This window comes from Dichotomopilus funicola (genome assembly GCF_033296635.1).
Source record: "Dichotomopilus funicola strain CBS 141.50 unplaced genomic scaffold C8A04scaffold_36, whole genome shotgun sequence".
In the NCBI taxonomy this organism is placed as follows: domain Eukaryota; kingdom Fungi; phylum Ascomycota; class Sordariomycetes; order Sordariales; family Chaetomiaceae; genus Dichotomopilus; species Dichotomopilus funicola.
Window position 1 is genome coordinate 193,341 of NW_026944057.1, and position 20,092 is coordinate 213,432.

Consider the following 20,092-nt stretch of genomic DNA (forward strand, 5'->3'; position numbering starts at 1 on the left):
TAGACGACCAGACACGTGGAGCGATCGATGGATAACTAGACATTTATTATTTGGGACCATCCCGGAATCTGGAACTCACCCTGCACAGTAATAAGCGCCGAGAAGGGTATAAGAACTCTCGAAGTCCACCTGAGGAATAATTGGCCTCATCAAATTTGTCCACACCCACGACGGCTACCCATCAACGCCATGCAGCTCAAAGTACTCACCCTTATCATGGCGGCTACGGCCATGGCCGCCACCAATGAACCCTGCTTTGGCGCAGACGGCAGGGCTGGTATGTCGCCCGCCCCTTAGCCCGGTATCACACACGTTCACCGGGTATGGTTTAACCTCGCTCCAGGTGTTTGTGTCTCGACCAGCGCCTGCTCTTCGGCAGGTGGTATCACCATCGCCGGTGGCTGCCCTGCCGACGCGGCCGATATCAAGTGCTGTACCAAAGCCTCGTGCTCCAACACGTCCGCCGGAAACTGCCGCTGGCAAAGCGACTGTGCCGGAAGTTCCGTGGCAAACCAATGCCCCGGCCCGGCGCAGATGAAGTGCTGCTCGTCGGCCGCTACTGGGTTCGGCGGATACGCGGCGCCCGCTTTCCCGGCCGTCGGCGCCTGCAAGGCCGTCGCGGTGACCGGCGCCAAGACTCTTGTCGCTGCGTGGCCCGGTCGTGTGCGCCAGATCTACTGCACCCGCGACTGTGCCTGCCCAGGCACCTCGGATCACTGCTGCGGGAAGGCGATTGACTTCATGTGCTCGGACGGCGGTGGCGTAAGTTGTCATCCGTTTCCAAGCTCCGGGGGGCTCCCGAGACTGATATTGATCATTTGCCTTTGTAGATTCCCACCACCTCTGGCCGTCAGCTTGCCGAGTGGGTGATGAACAACCGCGCGACGCTCAACCTCAAGTATGTCATCTACGGCCAGAAGATTTGGAACCCTTCCCAGGATAGCGTCAAAGCGTGGACCAGCTGGCGTCCGATGGAGGACCGCGGCGATGTTACGCAGAACCATTGGTACGTCCTTTGACTCGAGTTTGGTGTGGCTGATGATGCCGTTGCTAACGAATGACCTTTCGTGTTCCTAGGGATCATGTTCACGTTAGCTTCAACTGAGACGGAAAAGGACATGTTGGCAGAACGGTTGACGCTTGGTACGAAAACGGAGAGATGACGGGAAGATGTGTTGTCTCGCGCGAGAGGCAAGAGAAGATAGGTGCTGGAGTCTTGTAAATACTGGAGGATTTTGTGTCACCCCGCAACCCAATCCGAGGAAAGCGAGCACACGCACAAATTGACAGATGGGAGGGATTGCGGGGTGTTGTTGATAAAAGGGCACGCCAATCGAACAGTTCGAAGCCCGCTGGAAGCCGCGCACCACCTGCCGTTCTTGGCCTATTGTGGACCCTTGCTGTGCCAGAGAGTTGCCATCTGCCCCGCCCTCGAAGAGCTTCCCTCAGGAAAGATGTTTTCCATCCCATCCGGCAGGCCGGACGCCCCTCTTTCTCAATGCCAAACTGGAGATCGCTTTTGGGGATATTTAACACGAGCTCCCCCTTCCGTAACTACTTTATAACCCAACCACGGAAATTGAGTACATTGCGCACCATGGACTACGAGACGATTCTGAAGGGGAAGTACCCCGCCAAGCAACACGCGAGGCGTGTCGTCGATTACATTCGCGCCAAGGTCCCCAATGCATCAGGCGTGCTCTACCTCGAGAGTCGTTTGACCAAGCTGAAGGAGGACAGTGATGAGCCCGAGCCGTTTCGGTACGTGCTTTGCACGGGTTTCGTGATCTTGCTGGACAGAACTCTTTGCTAAGACACTGCTATCAAGACAGCGCCGATTCTTCTATTACCTGACTGGTTCCCTGCTCGCCGATGCCTACGTGGTCCACGACATAGACGCGGACAAGACAACCCTCTTCATCCCCCCGATCGACGCTGAGAGCGTGATCTGGTCCGGTTTGCCCGTATCCCCCGAGGAGGCGCTGCAGAAGTGGGATGTCGACGAGGTCAAGTTCACCAGCGACATCAACGCCGAGCTTGCTCATACCGCAGCCCAAAAGTCGAAATCGACCGCCTTTGCCATTGCGAACCAAGTATCTGACCATGTCACTTTCCTCGGATTCGACGAGAAGAACTTCTCACTGCTTAAAGAGGCCATCGAGGTCACTCGTGTCGTAAAAGACGAGTTCGAACTTGCCATGCTCGCCAAGGCCAACGCTGTCACCGCCGACGCCCACCGCCTCGTGATCGAGAAAGTCAAGCACGCGAAGAACGAGCGTGAGCTCGAGGGTGCCTTCATCGGGTCTTGCATCGCTGCCGATGCTCCGGAGCAATCCTACCACGGCATTTTTGCCAGCGGACGGGCAGCCGCGACACTACACTACATCCACAACAACCAGCCACTTGACGGCAAGCTGAACCTGCTACTCGACGGCGGCGCGGAATGGCAATGCTACTGCGCCGATGTCACTCGAACCTTCCCCATCAATGGCAAGTTCACCAAGGAGAGCCGAGCTATCTACGACATTGTGCTCAAGATGCAGCTGGATACGATTGCGGTGCTCAAGGAGGGAGTGCTTTGGGATGACGTGCACCTCCTGGCGCACAAGATTGCCATCGACGGGTTGCTAAAGTTGGGTATTCTCAAGGGCGACAAGGAGGAAATTCTTGCCAGCCGGACGAGCGTGGCCTTCTTCCCGCACGGTCTGGGCCATTACCTCGGAATGGACACCCACGATACAGGAGGTAACCCCAACTATGCCGACAAGGACACTTTGTTCCGGTATTTACGCGTCCGGGGTAAGCTGCCGGCCGGCAGCGTGATCACGGTGGAGCCAGGTATTTACTTCTGTAACTTCATCATTGAGCCATACCTCAAGGACCCGAAGCACGCCAAGTTCATCGATGTCGAGGTATTGGAGAAGTATTGGGATGTTGGGGGCGTTCGGTAAGTCAAAACGGAGGTGTTAGCTAGGTGGTATCGAATTGGAACTGACCCACGCGCAGAATCGAGGACAACATTGTCATAACGAAAGACGGCAGCGATAACTTGACGGTCGCGCTGAAGGATCCGGATGAGATTGAAAAGTTGATCGCGAGCAGCTGAGCAGCCAAGTCCTATATTTGGTTCTTAACCAGATCATGTCGTTAATATCTAGTTGAGATCTCTTGGTCGTTGATTATAATTACACCGTCAACATTCAAACGTCTAGGGGCGATAGACATCCGTCATGATACTACAACCGTACTGTGCCATGTTAGCTTGGTTATTCTGTAATTAGGGCCTGTCCGGCTGTCAGACTGTGATGCGATAAGTACTTCTCGTATTGATAAATATTATCCCTGATTGTGCGTAAATAAATCACCGAGCGCTAGAGCTTCGAAAACAACGTTCCCATCGGCTGCGCCTTATCCAACGGTCAACAACATGAATAAAGTCTCTGCCTTCAAGCATGAGAACCCGCGACCTGTCCGCCGTGTCGCTGTCAACGTATTTAAGGTGCGCTTTGAAGCCGGATCAAGCTTCCGCCGTGGCATTATCAGCGCCTGGCGGATTTCCCAACTGCACCACGAACCGCTCCACATTACCCTCATGTTCTTGCTGCAGTTCCTCATCCCAAACATTCCACCCTTCTGCCCCTCGACGTAACAAGTCCCAATGCCTCGTCAACATTCCTCCACTCACTGCCAACTCAAACCCCGTCAAAAAACAAAAACTGATTTCCAACCTCGCCAACTCCTTCTCGCTTACGCCGCCTACCCGCGCAAACCTCCCATGCGGGTAACTCAGATCTTCCAGCGCTTTCATCGCTACCCGCAACCCAGCCAGTAGCAAGCGGTGTGCATTGCGTTTGGTCACGACGATGGCGCGCTCCAGTACGGCGAGGCGGTGGATGTAGAGGGACGCGGCGAGGTAGACACCCGTTGACATGGGGCAGTAGCGATGCACGCGCAAGAGATAGTCGGTGATGGAGATAGGCGGCGGGATGCGGCAGTAGAATTTGCGGGTGATGGCGCTGTGCTGTTGGTTGAGAGGTTGGGAGTTGTCGCCGACAATGATGTACGGAGCGAGCTGGGCAGATTGTAGCGGGGGTGTTTGCGGTTGCGAGCTGAGGCCGGAACCGGAGCCGGAGCCGGAACTATTAGAGGGGGGCGGTGTTCGAGGTGGCGGGTTGGACATCGTGATGGGTGCGCGGAGATGTACCCCATCGATAGCTTGCGCCGTTGGTGTGGGTGTCGACCCCTCACCTTGTGTTATAGGCGCAGCGCACACCTGTTGCAGAGGCGACCTCCCGGGCATTGGTGATGCCGACGCACTGTTCCGTTGTGCCAGGCGAGCCAAGTTCTTTTCCGAGTTCGACCGCACAATGCTCTGCTTTTCAGCTTCCATTCCCCGCATGTGTGGCAACGTCGGGCTGTGAGGCGGTGGTGTTGGCGGGATATCTCCCGTCATGTTGACCAGCGCTTCAACACCAGAACTGAGCAGCCTCAGCGCGGCTTGCGGAGAGACCTGAGAAACATCTTCGAGCCGCACCGCCAGGGTCGGCGATGTGACCTGTTCGTCGGAACCAGCTGCCGGATCGTGGAGTTTGGGGTCGGTCGCCGGGACGGGCGGCGGTGGCGGTGAATGTAGGGAGCTCGAGTCGCTGTTGTGGCCATCCGTAGCGTTCGTGGTGGTGCCCTCGGGCTGTCGTTCCCCTTCGTTCATTGCAATAAGAATTACTCTTGTCGGGCCAAGAGTCCAGACGGAATTATCGTCGCCGAAGGTATATTGTTCTGGTCGAGACTAAAAAGGGCCGACTCGATCGGACCGCGGCGGGATATTCTCGGACGGATTCGCGGCGTCCTTCGTCGGCTTGTGATCCGCGCTTCGGGCGCAAGGGGGATTCGCTCCCTCGAGTGGTTTTGTCGCAATGGGCGTTACCCGTGGGTGCGCAGCCCAAATCACCCGGGGCGGTTCCACGTTTTGTGTCTCCCGGTACGCGCCAGGCCCAATCTCATCGTCTCGCGGGTGGTCGAGAGAAGTTCTTTTTTTGGGGCTGCGCGTGGTGCTGCAAGATCTCGGTATTCGGCAGGTGGGGTTAAGATGGGGACGAGAGGGGCAAAAATTTGGAGGGCGTCGTTCCCCGGCTCGGCGGGTCTTTTGGGCCTCGAAGTGGGATCACGGGGGCAATTCCCATCGCCGGCGCAAAGAGTTGATCTCAGATCGGGCGAATATCTGGGTTGAAACGGGGGGCTGGTGGACCTCTAAGGACGGCGCGCGTCGAGTTGATTAAAGGGTTTGCTGCATTCGTTGCGAGCGTTGAAGATCAACTCCCGGACAAACATTCCGCGCTGCGGACATTCAGGTCCCTCTTGGCCCTTGTGGCCTGTGCCCCAGGCCAAGTCTGGGACGCAAATGGCCCACTTTCCTGCCAGGAAAACAAAATTCTTCCCGAAATCTTCACGCACAACACCGACAACCCCAACTTTATGGTTGCAGTTGCCACCTCAATACCGCAAGCGAGCCACGCGATTACCGACGATCATTGACTGTTGATGCCTCAGATGTGCTGCTTGATATTGATTCTCGAGCGAATCACCAGCGCGAATTGCCGTTCAATGAATCCGGTTCCTTGTTGTGGCGACAATGGCGCGAGTCCGAGGATTTAGGCCGTCGTTACTTAGGTAGAGCTAGGTAGCTCATGTGCTCTACATGGGAAACTTAGGAGGAAGAACGGCGCGACTAGAATTGTCGAAGCAGCCCAAATTAAAGATACATCACCCCCACGCGACAACTGTATTCGTCCTCGAGGACGTCTAAAAGTTGTATTACGTGTGTAGTTAGACCTGGAGACGCCGGCATACAGGGTCACACCCAAGCGGAGAGCCGTCTCGCTCTGGACCGGCCCATGGAGCACTTTGCTGCAAGATGCCCATCATTTCTTACTGGTATGCGGTTAAATGTTGACTCGAGTGTAGATAACAGACCAACGAGACTTTTAGCTGCTGTTGTCGTGGCACTGTATGGATTGTCTTGCTAATTTGATGCAGGGAAACAACAAAACAAGCTGCGTGGCTCTGCAGCCCCCGCCTCTTTCGTTGGCCACCGGCGTCCCCGGAGAGAACCCCGAGCCGCACCCCGTGAACTACCCCCGCAGGCACAATTACTGGCTACCCGGCGAGACAACTCACTCGAGACTCTTCAACGGGTCCTTCCGACCAGGTCCGGGTTCCCATGTGCCTCCCCGCCAGGCAGGCGTGTTGACCCGATGTTCGGCCTAAAGGACAAACCTAAAATGACACAAAACGACAAGAAAACAGCGAAGCCTTGTTTAACATCCCGAAGTCACCTTGCAGTCGAGGACGGCCGTTTGCCCGCCCTCTACCACTGCAATCGCGTCCTTCAGTACCTTGTCCAGGTCGGCTGCCTTGTCGACCCGCGCAGCGTGCAGGTCTCCGCCGGCCGCGGCCTTTGCAATACCAGCATAGTCAGGGGCGGGGTCAAAAGAAAGGTTAATCTCCTCATTAGTCGCCTGAGACCCCAATCCTTCGGGGTGTACAAGGAGCAGCGACTTGCGCGGTGCGTTCCATCCTGGAAGGAGTCAGCGAAATGGCGAAGGCGAAGCGTGGTAAACGATTTGACCATTTGATAGCTCACCTTTGTTGTTTAGCACGATCGTCAATACCGGGATGTTGTAGCGCTTTGAGATCCAGTACACACTCCCCGGAACGGAGAACAGGAATGTCCCATCTCCCACAATCTGGACGACAAACTTGCCCTTCCCACCTCCGCTCTTCTGGGCTGCGTGGTCCGACGCAAGCTTGATACCTAAGCTCCCACCGCCTGACCAGCCTAGGCCCCCGCCACCACAGTTGATCCACTGGCCGGGTCGTGTTGGCTGTAGGCTGTCGTGGACGAATGCAGTGTTGGTGACAGCCTCGATGGCCCAGATGGTGTCGGGTGGGCACAGTTCTCGAAGCTTGGCGCAGAGATGGCTAGTCCCAAACTCGCCGTTCTCCAATGGCCGTGAGCGCACTGCAATGTCGTCTAGGCGCTTCTTGTGCGATGTTTGGAGCGCTGCCCACCTCTTTTCCACCTCGTCTCCGACTAGCCGCGTCTTGAGCGTCTCATCCGACTTGAGCAACGCGGATACTTGCTCCACCGCCGTCAAGGCATCGGCCCGGTAACGGTGTTGCGCTTGGATGTAGAACAGCGGCATGACCTGCTTGAGGGGATCGACATCGATATGGAAGACTTTAGCATCCTTCCTTGGTTTGCAATGCATCGTGATCCAAGGGACGTCGCAGTCCAGGACAACTATCACATCAGCCGAGCGAACGGCATCATCTACGCCAAACTTGAGCCCCAGCCAGCCGGGATGGTCCGCAGGGAAACACATGTCGCTGCCGCCGGTATCAAGCACCCGGAGACCCTTGACAGTGTTCGCCAGTTCCACCAACGCGCCAGGTACGGCGTGGTTGCGTCCACCGTACCCCGTGACCAACAACGGCTCCTTGGCGCCGGCGAGCGCTTCGGCGATCTTCTTTGCTCCTGATGTCGGCAGTCCGCCCAACTCGACCGGTTCCCATTGATCCTGTGGGATCGGGTAAGGCTCAATTTCCGTCTCCATCACTTCGCGTGAACCGCACAAGTACACCGGCCCCTGTGGCTGGGATTTTGCGAACTGCAGCGCACGGTTCACCATCTGCTTGACATTCACCCCCGTCTTCAACTCGGCTGAGTACCGACAATACTGCGCCACAATCTGTTTTTGATCGGGTACGTCTTGAATCCAATGGATGAATTCGGTGCGGGAACCGCGGAGTTCACCTTCTTGAGTAACGGGGGAGATTCCAGCGAAGACGAGGACAGGGGCACGACCGGCGCTCGCATTGTGCACCGCAGCGCCGAGGCCTTGGGTGCCGACGTCGACGTGGACGATAACAGCCTGGGGCTTGCCGGTCAAGCGTGCGTAGCCATCGGCCATGGACATGGCAACCATCTGTAAGAAGGTGAGTAGCCTAATACGACGAAACGAAGATGGGAGTCATGGAAGCACACCTCATTCGGACAAGTTAGCATCCGCGGAAATTGGCCCTTCTTCTCACGCGCTCCCTTGACCATGGCCTCGATGATACTGGGGTGATCAGAGCCCAGGTTGACGAAGACATGCTCCACGCCGGCGTCCCATAGCGCCTCGAAGAAGGCGAACGAAGCCGTGTACATCTTAGGCTCAATTTCTATGGGTGAAGTGGTGGCCGTGGATGAACGACGTGTTTGAGTGGAAACACTGTTGATGGGGCAGTTGATTGGGCCGGTAATCGTGTCGTTGATAAGACGGAGTGGTGGGATGGCCGGGGAATCCTGATTCGACCGTGGTTCAAGACTATTCTCACGATATATTATCGAACCGGAGCATTGGAAGCTACCATGACCAAAAAGATGGGTGGCCCAGGATATAAACCGATGGGCGCCGTGACGGCTAACCCCGGTCATTGCTGCGGCAGCCGCACCCCAGGACCGGGATGGTAGTCTTGGAGGTGCTTCCCCTGGAGAGATATCCAACCTACTCTTGCCGCTTGAAGTGGGGTTGCACGGAGCAAGGATGGCGGCATTGTCGCGAATCGGAATGCGGGGGAGCTCAAGAAGCCGTGAACACCTAGCTGGTGGGGTTCCAGACAGCCGGGTCTTGATGGTTCCGTGTGAATATTGTGCCGTGGGCCAAGACCCGGACGGAGCTCGTTTTCCTCCTCAGCCGCCGTGGCCTAGTGCAAGGCGATTGTTAGCCTGTCTGCTGTTGCGGCATGTGCCACTTCCGTTGAGCTGTGCAGTTGGAGATTCAACAAAACGGGTGACTGCAGTGGAAAGAATCCGGATATGGGGAAAGTTCTCATGTGATCGGAAGTTGCCTTCTGGGTGGCGTCCAGAAGCGGTTTCCCGGTCTGTTGTTCGCCAAAAGGCCGGATTCAGGAAGGAACTCCCGGCCCATTGGCTCTGTATTGCCCCGGTCATTCGCGGTGTAAGTGGCCTCGGCTTAAAAGCTGTCCGGGTCCGTTCCTGGCCCTTGGCTCCTACATTCAAGCACGGCGCGGGCTATCAAGTGATCAGGTGAGTAGGGCTGTGACAAACAAAGCGTTACCTAACAGAGACAGATGAGCCATCGTTATCAATGTTTGCCAACAAATGACCTGTTTGAGCAATCCAGGGATCGTTGGTTTTGCTGGGAGTTGCATTGTCTCACTGGGACTCCGCATTCCCCGCAGCCGAACGCCGAGGAGATAGACCCCAACCCTCACATTGTGTAAGTCACCAGCGTCTTCCTTTTCGACAGAACAGCAAAAGCCTAGACCAACAGCCTCACCTCTAGTGCAACCTAGGGGACGGACTTCATTGTTATATAACCCCCCGTCACATCTTTTTTCCCATCAGTTTTCGAGTCAAACTCTAAGTTGTTTCTTTGAACTAACATTCGACTCGCTGAGCCGAGGATTTCCGCCGTCCGGCCCGCCCCACAGCATCCCCAGCCCTGAAGCATCGGATGCGGGGAGGTGGGGTAAGTGTCATTTGGCCAGAGCGTCCGGCCAACGAACCGGGATCTCGCCGACCGACGGTTTGTTTGGCCAGGCACTGCCGCGAGATAACGTCAATGGAGCTGTTTCATGGGAAGTGCGGCCGACGAAGGCCGCCAAAGCCGCTTGCTTCCGTTTCGGGTGGGTGACAACGTACACTCCAAGTTGTTTGCCCCGGATGGTTGATCATGCAAACCGAGCAGCGCCCTTCCACTTTCGGCATTGAAGCCCGGAGGCGTCGGAGTGGGGCCGAAATGCGCTGACAGCACACATAGGTACTCTGTAATTACTCCGTACCTCTCCGTACCTCGTGCCGCTTCGTGTTGTTTAAGCTCCCGCAAGAAGACTTGCATTCGACTAACATCAATCAAGGGAGACAAACACTCGGTCTCACTCAATTTTTTTCTCTACGGTGAAGATAGCCGATGGCATTCTACTTGGCCAAAATCCCAATTCATTTCTGAAACGATACACTTCCTCATTCTCCAGCCCGGTATTATGCTTAAACTCGCCAACACCTCAACAGCAGCTGAAAGCAACAATATCACCCCCCCAACCCATACTCCGTCATCGCATTGACAGAACAAACGACCCCCAGCAGATTATAGCAGAGTGGGCGTTTCTCCGTCTGCCACGGGCACTCCGAAATCCGGCGTACCATCAGCCTTCCAACCCAGCACCTGGACTCTCGTTTGCCGGTTTGGATCATTCAACGGATCACCCTCGATATCGCGATACCCACGATCGTGATATACCAACACGTCGCTCGACCCATCTTCCGACACAGTAAATGAGTTATGTCCCGGGCCCCATTGGCCGGTCTCTTCATTGCTTGCGAACACCGGCTCATCTGCCTTGATCCACGACGCCGGGTCCATCAAATCCGCATCCTCCGATGCTGTCAATAACCCCATACAATAATTAGCATCCGTAGCACTCGCCGAGTAGGACACAAAGATTTTGCCGTTCCGCTGGATGACCGCCGGGCCCTCATTGACACTGTACCCGATCCGTTCCCAGGCCAGCGTCGGCCGGGAGATGGCGACAGCCGTGCCACGGATGGTCCAGGGGTTGTCAAGGGGCGCAAGCATCAAGCTGGAGTTTTCGTCCGGTCGCGACGGTTCCTGCTGTGCCCAGAGCAAATACCGTGTGCCGTTCACGGTGAAAGTGGTTGCGTCGAGGGAGAAGGTGTCCCAGTTCGTCTCAATCACGCCCTTTTCGGTCCAGGTCGCTGTGAGCGGGTTGTCGTCGGCGTCGTCGCCCTCGAGGACCGTCCCCTCTAACACCGACGCTCTGATCCGCCACTCTCCCTCCACCCCGAGCGCGACATAGATGTACCACTTTCCGTCGATGAAATGCAGCTCCGGAGCCCACACCTGGCCACTGCCGATGCCTGAGGTTTTACGCTGCCATATCGTGGTTTCAGTGGCATTCTGCAGTTCTTGGATGGACTCCGCGCGACGGAGGGCAATACGGTCAAACTCCGGAACGGTGGCTGTGAAATAATACCAACCATCGGTGTGCTTGGTGATGTGGGGGTCGGCGCGCTGCGGGATGAGAGGGTTCGTGTAAGCCACGGCGGGCGAGACCATTGAAAGAATTTGGAGAGCCGGGAGCGTGGAGCTTTTGAACAATGAGGTGAGTGAGAACCCCATTTTGATGAAATCTTGAGATAAAGGGGAATCAGTGATGTGCAAGGGAAGCGTGGCTGGTTATTCATGGAGTTGAATGTGAGTGTGCACTGGCAATATAACGATCCCGATGCATTCTACCAGCCGGCTGAATTGCCGGCCGGATGTAACGACGAAGTTCGAGTGCAACAGTGCACCGAAGGAAACGATACAATCGGAGTAGTGCCCCAAATCTTAGTGATCTACTCGGGGCTTCGATTCGTGGAGATTTTATTCCCGAAGAAAAAAACAAAAGTCATCTCCCGCCGATGAAGCAGTGAAGCACCGCATCGTTAAATCCCGACTCCCGAGGCGTCGACTCCTTTCCACCATTCAAACCCAACGCGCACGAAAAATATCCGCGGTGTCGAGCCAGTAGTTCATGACTCCCACCGCGAAGTCCCCATGCTTGTGCATCACAGCCGCGAATCACTGGCGCTACTCCGGGCCGACAATCGTGAGGCCTACCAACCGGCAAACAATCGACCTCATCCCGTCATCCTGCTCCGGAGTGTTGCTGTACAGCTCATCGACCAAGTCAGGGAAGTAGTCGACCGACTCCCACAGCATTTCCGCGGCGTGGCGGAAGCACTTGCGGGCGAGTAGCTTGAGCGAAGGGACATCGTACTTGTCGGCCATGATGAACAGTCGTAACGGGAGAAATAGGGCCTGTCGCTGACAGTCCGCTTCGGAGAAGTCATGCTGGTGATCCTCGTCACCGGACTCGGGGCTGATGGCCAGGAACCTCAGCTCTTCTGCAGCCTCGGCCATGCGCTGCTCCTCGGGGGTAGACCCCTCGCTTGATGACTCCATGTCCTCATCCTCTTGCTCCTCGTCGGAGAGGAAATCCTCCTCAAAGTCGTCCTCGTCGAAGTCACCCTCGGAAAAGTCGTGGAAGTCATTCACATTGTACTGATCATTGTCGGGATAATAATCACCGTCTTCACCGTCCTCGCTCTCTGGTTCGATAGCCGTGCCAGGGACGGTGGCAAGCAACTCCTCAACTTCCTCAGGGGTGATTATACTGGCCTCTGCGGCAGAGGTCCACGCTCCAATCACACCATCTTCATATGTGCCGGTGTAGAGAAACTGCAAGAAGCGCCCGAGGACATCGGGGTCATCCTCTGGGAGGTCAACAATGCGAGTGTGTGTCTCCTATACCCAGGAAAGGAACGTGATCAGCCGTGAACCCCTTTCTTTCAGCTCCATCATTCTATCCCAACCACTCAACAATCAACTTCACCCCCTCTCACTTACCGCGAATCCGCTTGTCAGTGCAGCGTCAAAGAACGACGACTGGGGACACACAATTGCCCGATGGGCCGGAAATTCACGGCCCCCGCAGCGGATCCTCATGCCAGAGAACTTCTCCGACCCCAAGAGGCTGGAGAGCGAGCGGTAGAAGCTGGTGGTTCACAGCTCCTCGATCTCGTCGCTGTAGTCTACGGCCGGAATCGCGGCGGGGTGGTTGGCCATGCTGAGCGCGGTTGGTTCGGGTCTTCGAGCGTGTGTTGGTGTGCGGGCGACGGGGGTGTGCACTGTGTGAGCAACGGGGTTCTGGTAAACCTTCATGGGGTGTGGGCGGCAGAGGCTCTCGAGTGTGTCGTTGTGTTGTGTACGGGCAACGGGGTTCCGGTGAGTTTGTAGGTGTGTGATGCGAGGTTAACGGGGCTCCGGTGAGTGTACCGGTGTGTGTGTATGGTCGGCAGAACGGCAGTGCGGGTGATGGGGTTGGATCGGAGGGACAAGTGCCAGATCTCAGGCAACAAACTCCCAGTGTGAAAGGGAGAAAGAAGATTGGGGGGGTAGAGAAGCTCAGCGTCGTGATTATAACTATATCCTGTACCCTTACGCCCCCTGTTCTCATTATGCATTTCTTGACTATTGTTCGTCCGTGAGCCTACCATGTCGTAGGATATTCATAGCATGGAAACAATGAACGCTGAGAACGCCGAGAACCAACTTCTCAAATCATCTACAAATGTGGATTTGTGAACACGCCCGGTTTAAGACGATACGAACACCTAGCCGGGGACAGACTGACCGATAGGTCAATACCTGGTCGAGGGACAAGAGTGGGAAATAAATGTACGTACAAGACAGAACGTAATATGACACAAGAGGACCGTCCGTCCCAATTGTGAGTTGGCCCCTTTTATACTTCAACAGGATGAGATATCTCCCTCCAACTGAAAGAGTCGAGGCATGTTGCGCCAGGACCAACTCACAAAGGCGCCAGTGATCACTTTCACTTCTACCTCTCATCACGCTTGTCGTTCTCAAAATTCATGAGTCTTTGCTAGGCTTGCTGATGCGACTAAGCCCTTACGAATTAATCCCCTGAATTCCCACTATGTCGCTCAAATGTCGAGCAAAATTTACAAGGTACTAATCTCGCGCTGACAGGTGGTAGGTGGTCGACAGGGGATTTATCTTAAGAGTTTTGTCATTTTTGTTGAGCTTAACTTCGACTTCACTATCGGCCATGTGTTTGAACCCAATTTCAGTCTCAATGTCAAACTCCACCGAAAGGCGTAAGGGGTAAGTAGGCATGCAATTAATTAGAATTTAATTAAATTGGAATTTAATTAGTAACTGCCCTATGTTCATTCCAGAGGATGACAACATCAAAGTTGAAGATCAATGACATTAAAAGCATTGTAGTGTCATCGTCTTCTTAGGCTAGCTCAACAAAATCAATTGATTACTCTCGGCAATGGGGACCAAAGTTGTTTGATAACTTTGAATCAGAGAACATCATCCTTTCTACAATCATCAACGGTATTTGTCCCTAACTAGTCTTAATCCCACATCATCGTCATAAATCCAACTGCCCATTTTCAACCCCCACTTCATCATAAAAACCGCCTCACCCCCCTAATCTGCTGCTCCCTGGACTGAGAATATCCCGCCTGTCGGGTAGTCGGCGGAAACCGCACCGGCGGTGGCACCGTCGTCCACGGCCCGCTCGTCGTCGTGGTCGTCCCACTCGTAGGCGACGAACTCATGGTCACGCCGCCACCACGTCCAGTAAAAGGTACATTCCACGCTGGATTTAGCCCGCCGCCGCTGTATACGCGCGTTTGGACGCGGACGACCTCGCTTTCGGTCATGTCATCGCTGCTGCCGCTGCTCGAGGAATATGAACCACGGCGGCGTGAACGGTAGTAACGGAGTCGACGACGATGGATGGTGAGACAGCAGCAGATGCAGAAAGCGACGAAGGCGAAACCGAGGATGGAACCGAGTAGCGCGCCGAGTTGTTGTGGGGTTAACGGTGAAGAGGTGGATGGAGCTGGCGCGAGAGTGGTGGTAGTCGTTGCGGCTGGTGGCGGTGGTGGTGGTGGTATGATAGAGGTCACCGTAGGGTCGGGTTGCGGTGCATCACCAAGAGTGACAACGGCGACGATAGTTGTGGACGGGCGAGTGATGGTTTGGGTGACCACGCGGGTGCGGGCAAAGAGGGGCTGAGCGGCCGGCGCCACTGTCACCTCTAGGTTTGCCATCGGAGCACACCGATTTTAAGGTTAAATAATGAAGGCTGTGGGATGATGACGATGGAGTCGCGCAAATAACTCTTCTTTAGCCGGGGGTGTTTAAAAGGCAGCCATCGTGACAAGGCGGAATGGCAAGGCCGCCTCAAGCCAACGGGAGGCCTGGCGCAGCCTTAAACGAGTAGACACGGGATGTCGCTGGAATGAGGCGTCGCACTTCGGTTTATATGAGCCTGTCGGTTGGCAGCTCTAGGAAGCAAGCGCGGAACATCCTGCATGATGCATCTAAGGGCGACAAGGCCACCAGACACCACCCTTTTCGGGTGCAACACCATCTCAGAAGACCAATCACTGGCCCACCCACCATGTGAGCTCTCACAGCGAGGCCGCTGGATGAGTATCTACCCAGTTGTCTCACCACTTTCCTCCGCCACTGGGTGTTGGGTCGCGACAGGCCGCATTGGCAATGACCTGCAGCTGTATCTGCGCCATTTGAGTGGCTGAGTGCCGTCCTCATGCAGTTGGGGCATTCAAGGGAGGGGGACGCGCGCATCCCGCTAACCCCCATTCGAGAACGGTCTGGTGATACTTGGATACGACATTCCGGTGGCCGCTTCCTTGATGGAACGCGAACCATCGCAGTGAGCCGCCCCTCCGTGTGTCTCCGCTGGCGGCCTGGAATATGAGTTGGGGGCCGACACCGTGGTTTTTGAACCCCCACTCAGTTCGAGGGGAGTTGCAACTCGGTTCAAAGCTGAACCACTCAACGCTGGGGAATATCTCAATCGTTCCTTCTCTAGGTTATCGAGTTTTAGCGAGGGCAAGTACGAAGGTGTCGCTGGGGCCACCCACCGATAACTATAAACCCCCCCCTCTTTTGTCTTTTCTTGTCTCAAAGCCCGCCCAGACAAAGCCGTTGACAAGAATGTTCTCGAAGAGATTCGACGAAGCTGCCTCTCCCGATCGTTTGAGCGTTTGGCATTCAGTATCCTTTAATTAACACCACCCACGAATTAATTATCCTCAAGCGGTGGTCTCTAAATGTAATTAAAGCCGCTTCTGTCTTTCTGGGTTGCCTTGAGGGCTGAAGGGTTCCTGTCAGCGCCCAGCATGACGCTCTTCTTAAAACGGCCCAAAGCCAAAACTTCACATGCACTACGTGTTATAGAGCTGACGATTCGACGTGTTTCCCTCAATCAACCCGAGTCGCCGCCACAGCCACAGCGACGCCAGATGTAACTGTACGACTGCCACTTATTAGAAACCACCAATAACGACACCATTGGTTACGGGATCCCACGCGTCGTTACTAAGTGCTACATTGGATGCCTAAAACCTCGACAACCAAGCGTAGTAACAATCTTCACGATAATTGAGTTCGTAAAGTGTATATATATATGCTGCGTAGCATCTCGACCTTACCGCACCATCTCTCACGAAACCCAGACTGACCGCATCGTCGCCCCTGCCCCCAGTTGTCCCGCTCCAAACATGCTCGCTTTTACCTTGCTTGCCGGTGTCGCCTTCCTCGCCCGAGACGTTCTGGGCGAGGGCGTGCATCTGCTTAACTGCCGCTCGTTTGGTGAAGCATCCTCCGACCACACGTTTCTCTCCATCGTTGCGGTAATTATGGAAGCCCTCCCATTTCACACTATTAGAAAGTTCCCTGACCGACTTCTTTTCCTCTTCTAGTACTGCGCAGATGATGCCAACTGTAGCAGCGTCGGTTACAACATCCCAGCCAACGACGCATGTGTGGTCTCAAGCTCAACGGCATATGAGGACTGGCATCAGTGGGAAGGCGGCAGCCAGAGCTGCACCTTTGCCTCCACTGGTGTGACGTTCACCTGGGACATTCCTTCCAATGCCCAGTCGTTGCCGAATTATTCTTCTGTCCGGTGGGTTGCTCCTTCCTTTTCTACTCGTCGCGCTACCTGCTTGTCGGTGTGCTTGCCGGTGCTGGATGTTGAGTGTGTCATTGTATAAACTTGGAGACTAACTTGGAGACAGCACTGGCTCCAATGGGTTCAAGACGTTCGGTGGATATAAGGACGACAGCTTGAACGGGGCAAACTACAACTACCATAGCTGCATCAAGAAGTACTACTACGTGTAGATAATGTTAGCATGAGCTAGGAAATTTGGATTCTTTGACAAGCAACCATAGAATGACACGGTTGGTTGCCTTGATTCCTTACTCAACACTTGGTCTTAAGGCACGTTGCCACGTTTCACCCTGCATGGGGGTTTGCGACGGCAAACACATCCCCCCGTGGAAATGGTGATCATCTGTAGGTATCTGCTGGACGACTGACCCTGGCTCTTTCCTCCCGTCCCGCCGCAGCTGTTTCACCATTACTTGAGGTTAGCCATCCCGTAGAGGGGTGGGTGGCTTTTTCCGGGGAGCAATGGGTCCACAACCATTAATTGATTACATACTCCCACACGCTGCTGTTATTTCCAAACTCTGCCTCTGTGAGCCAGTCGATGAGCTTCAAGCATCCGACAGTCACCACACAGCAAACATCGCCTCGTAGAGCATGCAGCCAGATGTAGCAGGGTTAGGGTTGACTAGGCAGCAGTTGGGTGTCTGAGACGTGGTTAACAATTGTTGGTGCTTGCCCAATTTCATGTTTCCCAGGCGAGGGGTGTCAGCGGGGTAATTGGCCCCTTGATATCAACTATGCTTTCGTGCCGCCTGCCTGCCGTCCGCATGGCCTAACATCTCCGGTGATTCAGCGGTTTTGTCCTTTTATGCGGTGCGGATTGTTCTCTTAGAGTCACTATACCATCCATACTGTTTCCGCTTTTCTGCCTGTTTCATCGTCTGCATATCCTACGCCATGCCAGGGAGTCAAGATCAAGCAAAGCCCCGCTCTCGGGCGTCATCGACCGGGCGGCAGTACCGTACAGCTGACTACATGGGCGACAACGATCGAACTGAGGAGCTTCAAACCAACTCTCTTTACCGCGCATTGTCTGGTTTGCTTAACTCGGACAAGTTTTCTGATATGGCCATTCATTGTAGCGGTCGTGAGTTTCCTGCACACCGCGCCATTGTGTGCTCTCAATCTTCATTTTTTGACAAGGCAATGACGAGCGGGTTCTCAGTATGTCACACATAATTGGATAGTTGTAGGTTAAAATGGGTGGGATGGCTGTACGGATACTTGGTCATTGAGTCATTGAGCGCTGATTCCGGTACTGGGTGTAATAGGAAGCGGCGAGCGGTATCGTCAACGTGCCAGAGGACGACCCAGATATACTAGAGAGGTTTTTGCAGTTCCTTTACACAGGGACGTACAAAGAGGATGATGTACCGGGATGGGGACCACCGTCCGAGATTCAAAATCTGACGCCTGAGGAAGTTGATGCCTTTTTAGCTACCGCTCCTGGTGTCTCGTTTCTAGAGTCGGATGATGAGAACGACACCGAAAGGGAACCAGGAAAGGACAAGGACGAGAACAAGGACAAGGAAAACGGGAAGGACAATGAGAAGACACTTTGTCGGGGACACAGGGCGGTTGTCGCCAGCAGGACCGGCAGGAACCCCCGCACTGGCTGATCGGGAACAGAACGATGCCGACAACGTCCAGGATGAGACTGGGCCCCCCACCAGCGATGCCCAATCCGACACTGGAAGCAATTTCTCGGATAACTCCAATTTTCATCGCTCCGCATCCGATGAATCCAACCACCCCGCAGAAGAATACGCAGAGTTCGCACCCCAAGAGGATCACGTCCAAGTCCTCGATGGCACGGGGGCGGAGGCCGAATTTCCTCTCAATCAGCGGGAAAAAGAGCTTAACACCGGAGAGGAAAACGCGCTCGAAGGGAACCTTCGGTTTCTGCAAGAGATTCGCATCCAGCAGGGCTTCTTGTCCATGCGGCTCTACTTCATGGCGGACAAGTTCGACGTGCCTGCCCTGAAGCTCCTGGCGCGCGATCGTTTTTACCGGGCTGCAGAGTTCTCCTGGTTCGACCACCCAAGCTTTCCCGCCGTGGTGGACGAACTGTACACAGGTACCCCGCCGGGCGACCTGGCGTTGCGGGAAACTGTTTGCCGACTGGTGGGCTGCAACATCCATTCGCAGGCGCAACGGAGTCGGTTGGACGAGGTGATGCGCAAGCACGGGGACTTTGCGGTGGGCGTGCTGAATTACTTTATTAACTGGCATCACAAGTAAGGTTAGTTGGTGTGAGGGGCTCGCTGTGTTGTCGACGACAACATAGCCGTGGTGGGCAACCTGTGTTCGGTTCAAGCGAACTCGGAGTAACGCTTGTAGTCTCGGCCCAGCTTGATACGGTCTCAGGTACCTCATTAAGGTGACATGAATGATCAGGGGGACATGATGTGTTTTTGGCGGTGCCCAATCCCAGTAGCGAGGATTGGCGGTGGGTTTTCGGATGCCATCGCTAAAGGGGGTGAGGCGATGGAGGAGGGTCGAGTGTGGGCGGAGGACAGAGTCCTTGAGTACGAATCCTCGGTACCGAAAAGCGGAAAAGAAGAGCTGAACAATCATGGCGATTTGTATTCTCTGTTGAGTCGGCTGCCTCCTTTTGTGTAACATTGTGGCGCGGCTGGGCTTGAAAGAGGGCGATTTATTGGCCCGGGACATGAAATGATATTGCCAAGCTCCCATGGCACGCTTCTCAAGTGCCGATCATTTTTGGGGGGGGTTCCCGCGATTTCCAATTCCCTGGTGCTGGGATTTCCTACTTTGTGTTTTGCGAGTATCCCAGAGTGCTTCAACCGCGTGTGTTCCGGATGCTAGGGCGCCTGTCTGGCACAGAGTATCTCCGAGGTCCTGGGAAAAACGCATGTAGTGTAGTGTCGAGTCGTTCTCCGGTCAATTACCATCTTCTCGACTTTGTCCATCTCCGTTCTTTCAAATTTCGTCATGGTCACTGATCCGGCTGGTGGCGCCAACTCAGTACTCGCCAAGTCCGCAAAATTACCACTGATTGGTTCAGACTGGGAGGGTCGAGACGCACACACATCCCGCGACCCCACCTTGCACCGGAAGGGCCCGAGTGGCTCTCGCCAAGTCGGTTCCAGGGGAGCGCTGAGAGCGCACCAAAGGCCGATGGGGAGAAGTGGAGTTGGACCCTTTTTTGGGGCCTTTCCCATCTTTTCCTTTTCGTTTTCTGGCTGGTTTGCGACTCGAGACATTCCCACTTCCACCGCTAGCTCCAACGGTCAAACTCACCCACATCACCACAGGACAGTAGTGTACTGCAAAACCGAGAGCAACAAGAAGGGCTGGACAAAACGGGACGGGTCGGGAACAAACCACACGATGTTGCAGCCGCTTTGCTATGGTGCATCGCCCGTGTGATAGCGCCACGTGCCCCCGTCGACACGCCAAAAACCGA

The 20,092-nt window shown here is 55.0% G+C and overlaps 8 protein-coding genes across 8 annotated transcripts; 4 read left to right on the forward strand and 4 right to left on the reverse strand.

Moving 5' to 3' along the window:
* Positions 1-189: 189 nt before the first annotated feature.
* C8A04DRAFT_29190 (uncharacterized protein) lies at positions 190-1,105 on the forward strand (the record flags this gene model as incomplete). The annotated part of the gene is made up of 4 exons (XM_062780916.1): positions 190-277; positions 344-762; positions 831-1,006; positions 1,078-1,105. The coding sequence occupies 4 exons, from the start codon at positions 190-192 to the stop codon at positions 1,103-1,105; spliced, it is 711 nt and encodes a 236-aa protein (XP_062636543.1).
* Positions 1,106-1,597: 492 nt separating this feature from the next.
* Positions 1,598-3,106, forward strand: C8A04DRAFT_37712 (peptidase M24, structural domain-containing protein; the record flags this gene model as incomplete). The annotated part of the gene is made up of 3 exons (XM_062783986.1): positions 1,598-1,761; positions 1,829-2,947; positions 3,007-3,106. 3 exons carry the CDS (start codon positions 1,598-1,600, stop codon positions 3,104-3,106), a joined length of 1,383 nt encoding a protein of 460 aa, XP_062636544.1.
* A 102-nt stretch (positions 3,107-3,208) lies between these two features.
* Positions 3,209-8,209, reverse strand: C8A04DRAFT_37713 (thiamine pyrophosphate enzyme, N-terminal TPP binding domain-containing protein; the record flags this gene model as incomplete). The annotated part of the gene is made up of 6 exons (XM_062783987.1): positions 3,209-3,236; positions 3,630-4,072; positions 4,367-4,698; positions 6,320-6,574; positions 6,641-7,985; positions 8,045-8,209. The coding sequence occupies 6 exons, from the start codon at positions 8,207-8,209 to the stop codon at positions 3,209-3,211; spliced, it is 2,568 nt and encodes an 855-aa protein (XP_062636545.1).
* Positions 8,210-10,154: 1,945 nt separating this feature from the next.
* On the reverse strand, positions 10,155-11,207 carry C8A04DRAFT_29194 (alpha-n-arabinofuranosidase 2; the record flags this gene model as incomplete). Its single annotated transcript, XM_062780917.1, has 1 exon — positions 10,155-11,207. One exon carries the CDS (start codon positions 11,205-11,207, stop codon positions 10,155-10,157), a length of 1,053 nt encoding a protein of 350 aa, XP_062636546.1.
* A 453-nt stretch (positions 11,208-11,660) lies between these two features.
* On the reverse strand, positions 11,661-12,698 carry C8A04DRAFT_29195 (uncharacterized protein; the record flags this gene model as incomplete). The annotated part of the gene is made up of 3 exons (XM_062780918.1): positions 11,661-12,377; positions 12,480-12,489; positions 12,640-12,698. The coding sequence occupies 3 exons, from the start codon at positions 12,696-12,698 to the stop codon at positions 11,661-11,663; spliced, it is 786 nt and encodes a 261-aa protein (XP_062636547.1).
* A 1,379-nt stretch (positions 12,699-14,077) lies between these two features.
* C8A04DRAFT_29196 (uncharacterized protein) lies at positions 14,078-14,728 on the reverse strand (the record flags this gene model as incomplete). Its single annotated transcript, XM_062780919.1, has 1 exon — positions 14,078-14,728. One exon carries the CDS (start codon positions 14,726-14,728, stop codon positions 14,078-14,080), a length of 651 nt encoding a protein of 216 aa, XP_062636548.1.
* A 1,479-nt stretch (positions 14,729-16,207) lies between these two features.
* Positions 16,208-16,832, forward strand: C8A04DRAFT_12618 (uncharacterized protein; the record flags this gene model as incomplete). The annotated part of the gene is made up of 3 exons (XM_062777398.1): positions 16,208-16,339; positions 16,409-16,614; positions 16,727-16,832. The coding sequence occupies 3 exons, from the start codon at positions 16,208-16,210 to the stop codon at positions 16,830-16,832; spliced, it is 444 nt and encodes a 147-aa protein (XP_062636549.1).
* Positions 16,833-17,559: 727 nt separating this feature from the next.
* Positions 17,560-18,903, forward strand: C8A04DRAFT_12629 (uncharacterized protein; the record flags this gene model as incomplete). Its single annotated transcript, XM_062777400.1, has 3 exons — positions 17,560-17,826; positions 17,934-18,111; positions 18,251-18,903. 3 exons carry the CDS (start codon positions 17,560-17,562, stop codon positions 18,901-18,903), a joined length of 1,098 nt encoding a protein of 365 aa, XP_062636550.1.
* Between the last annotated feature and the right edge of the window lie 1,189 nt (positions 18,904-20,092).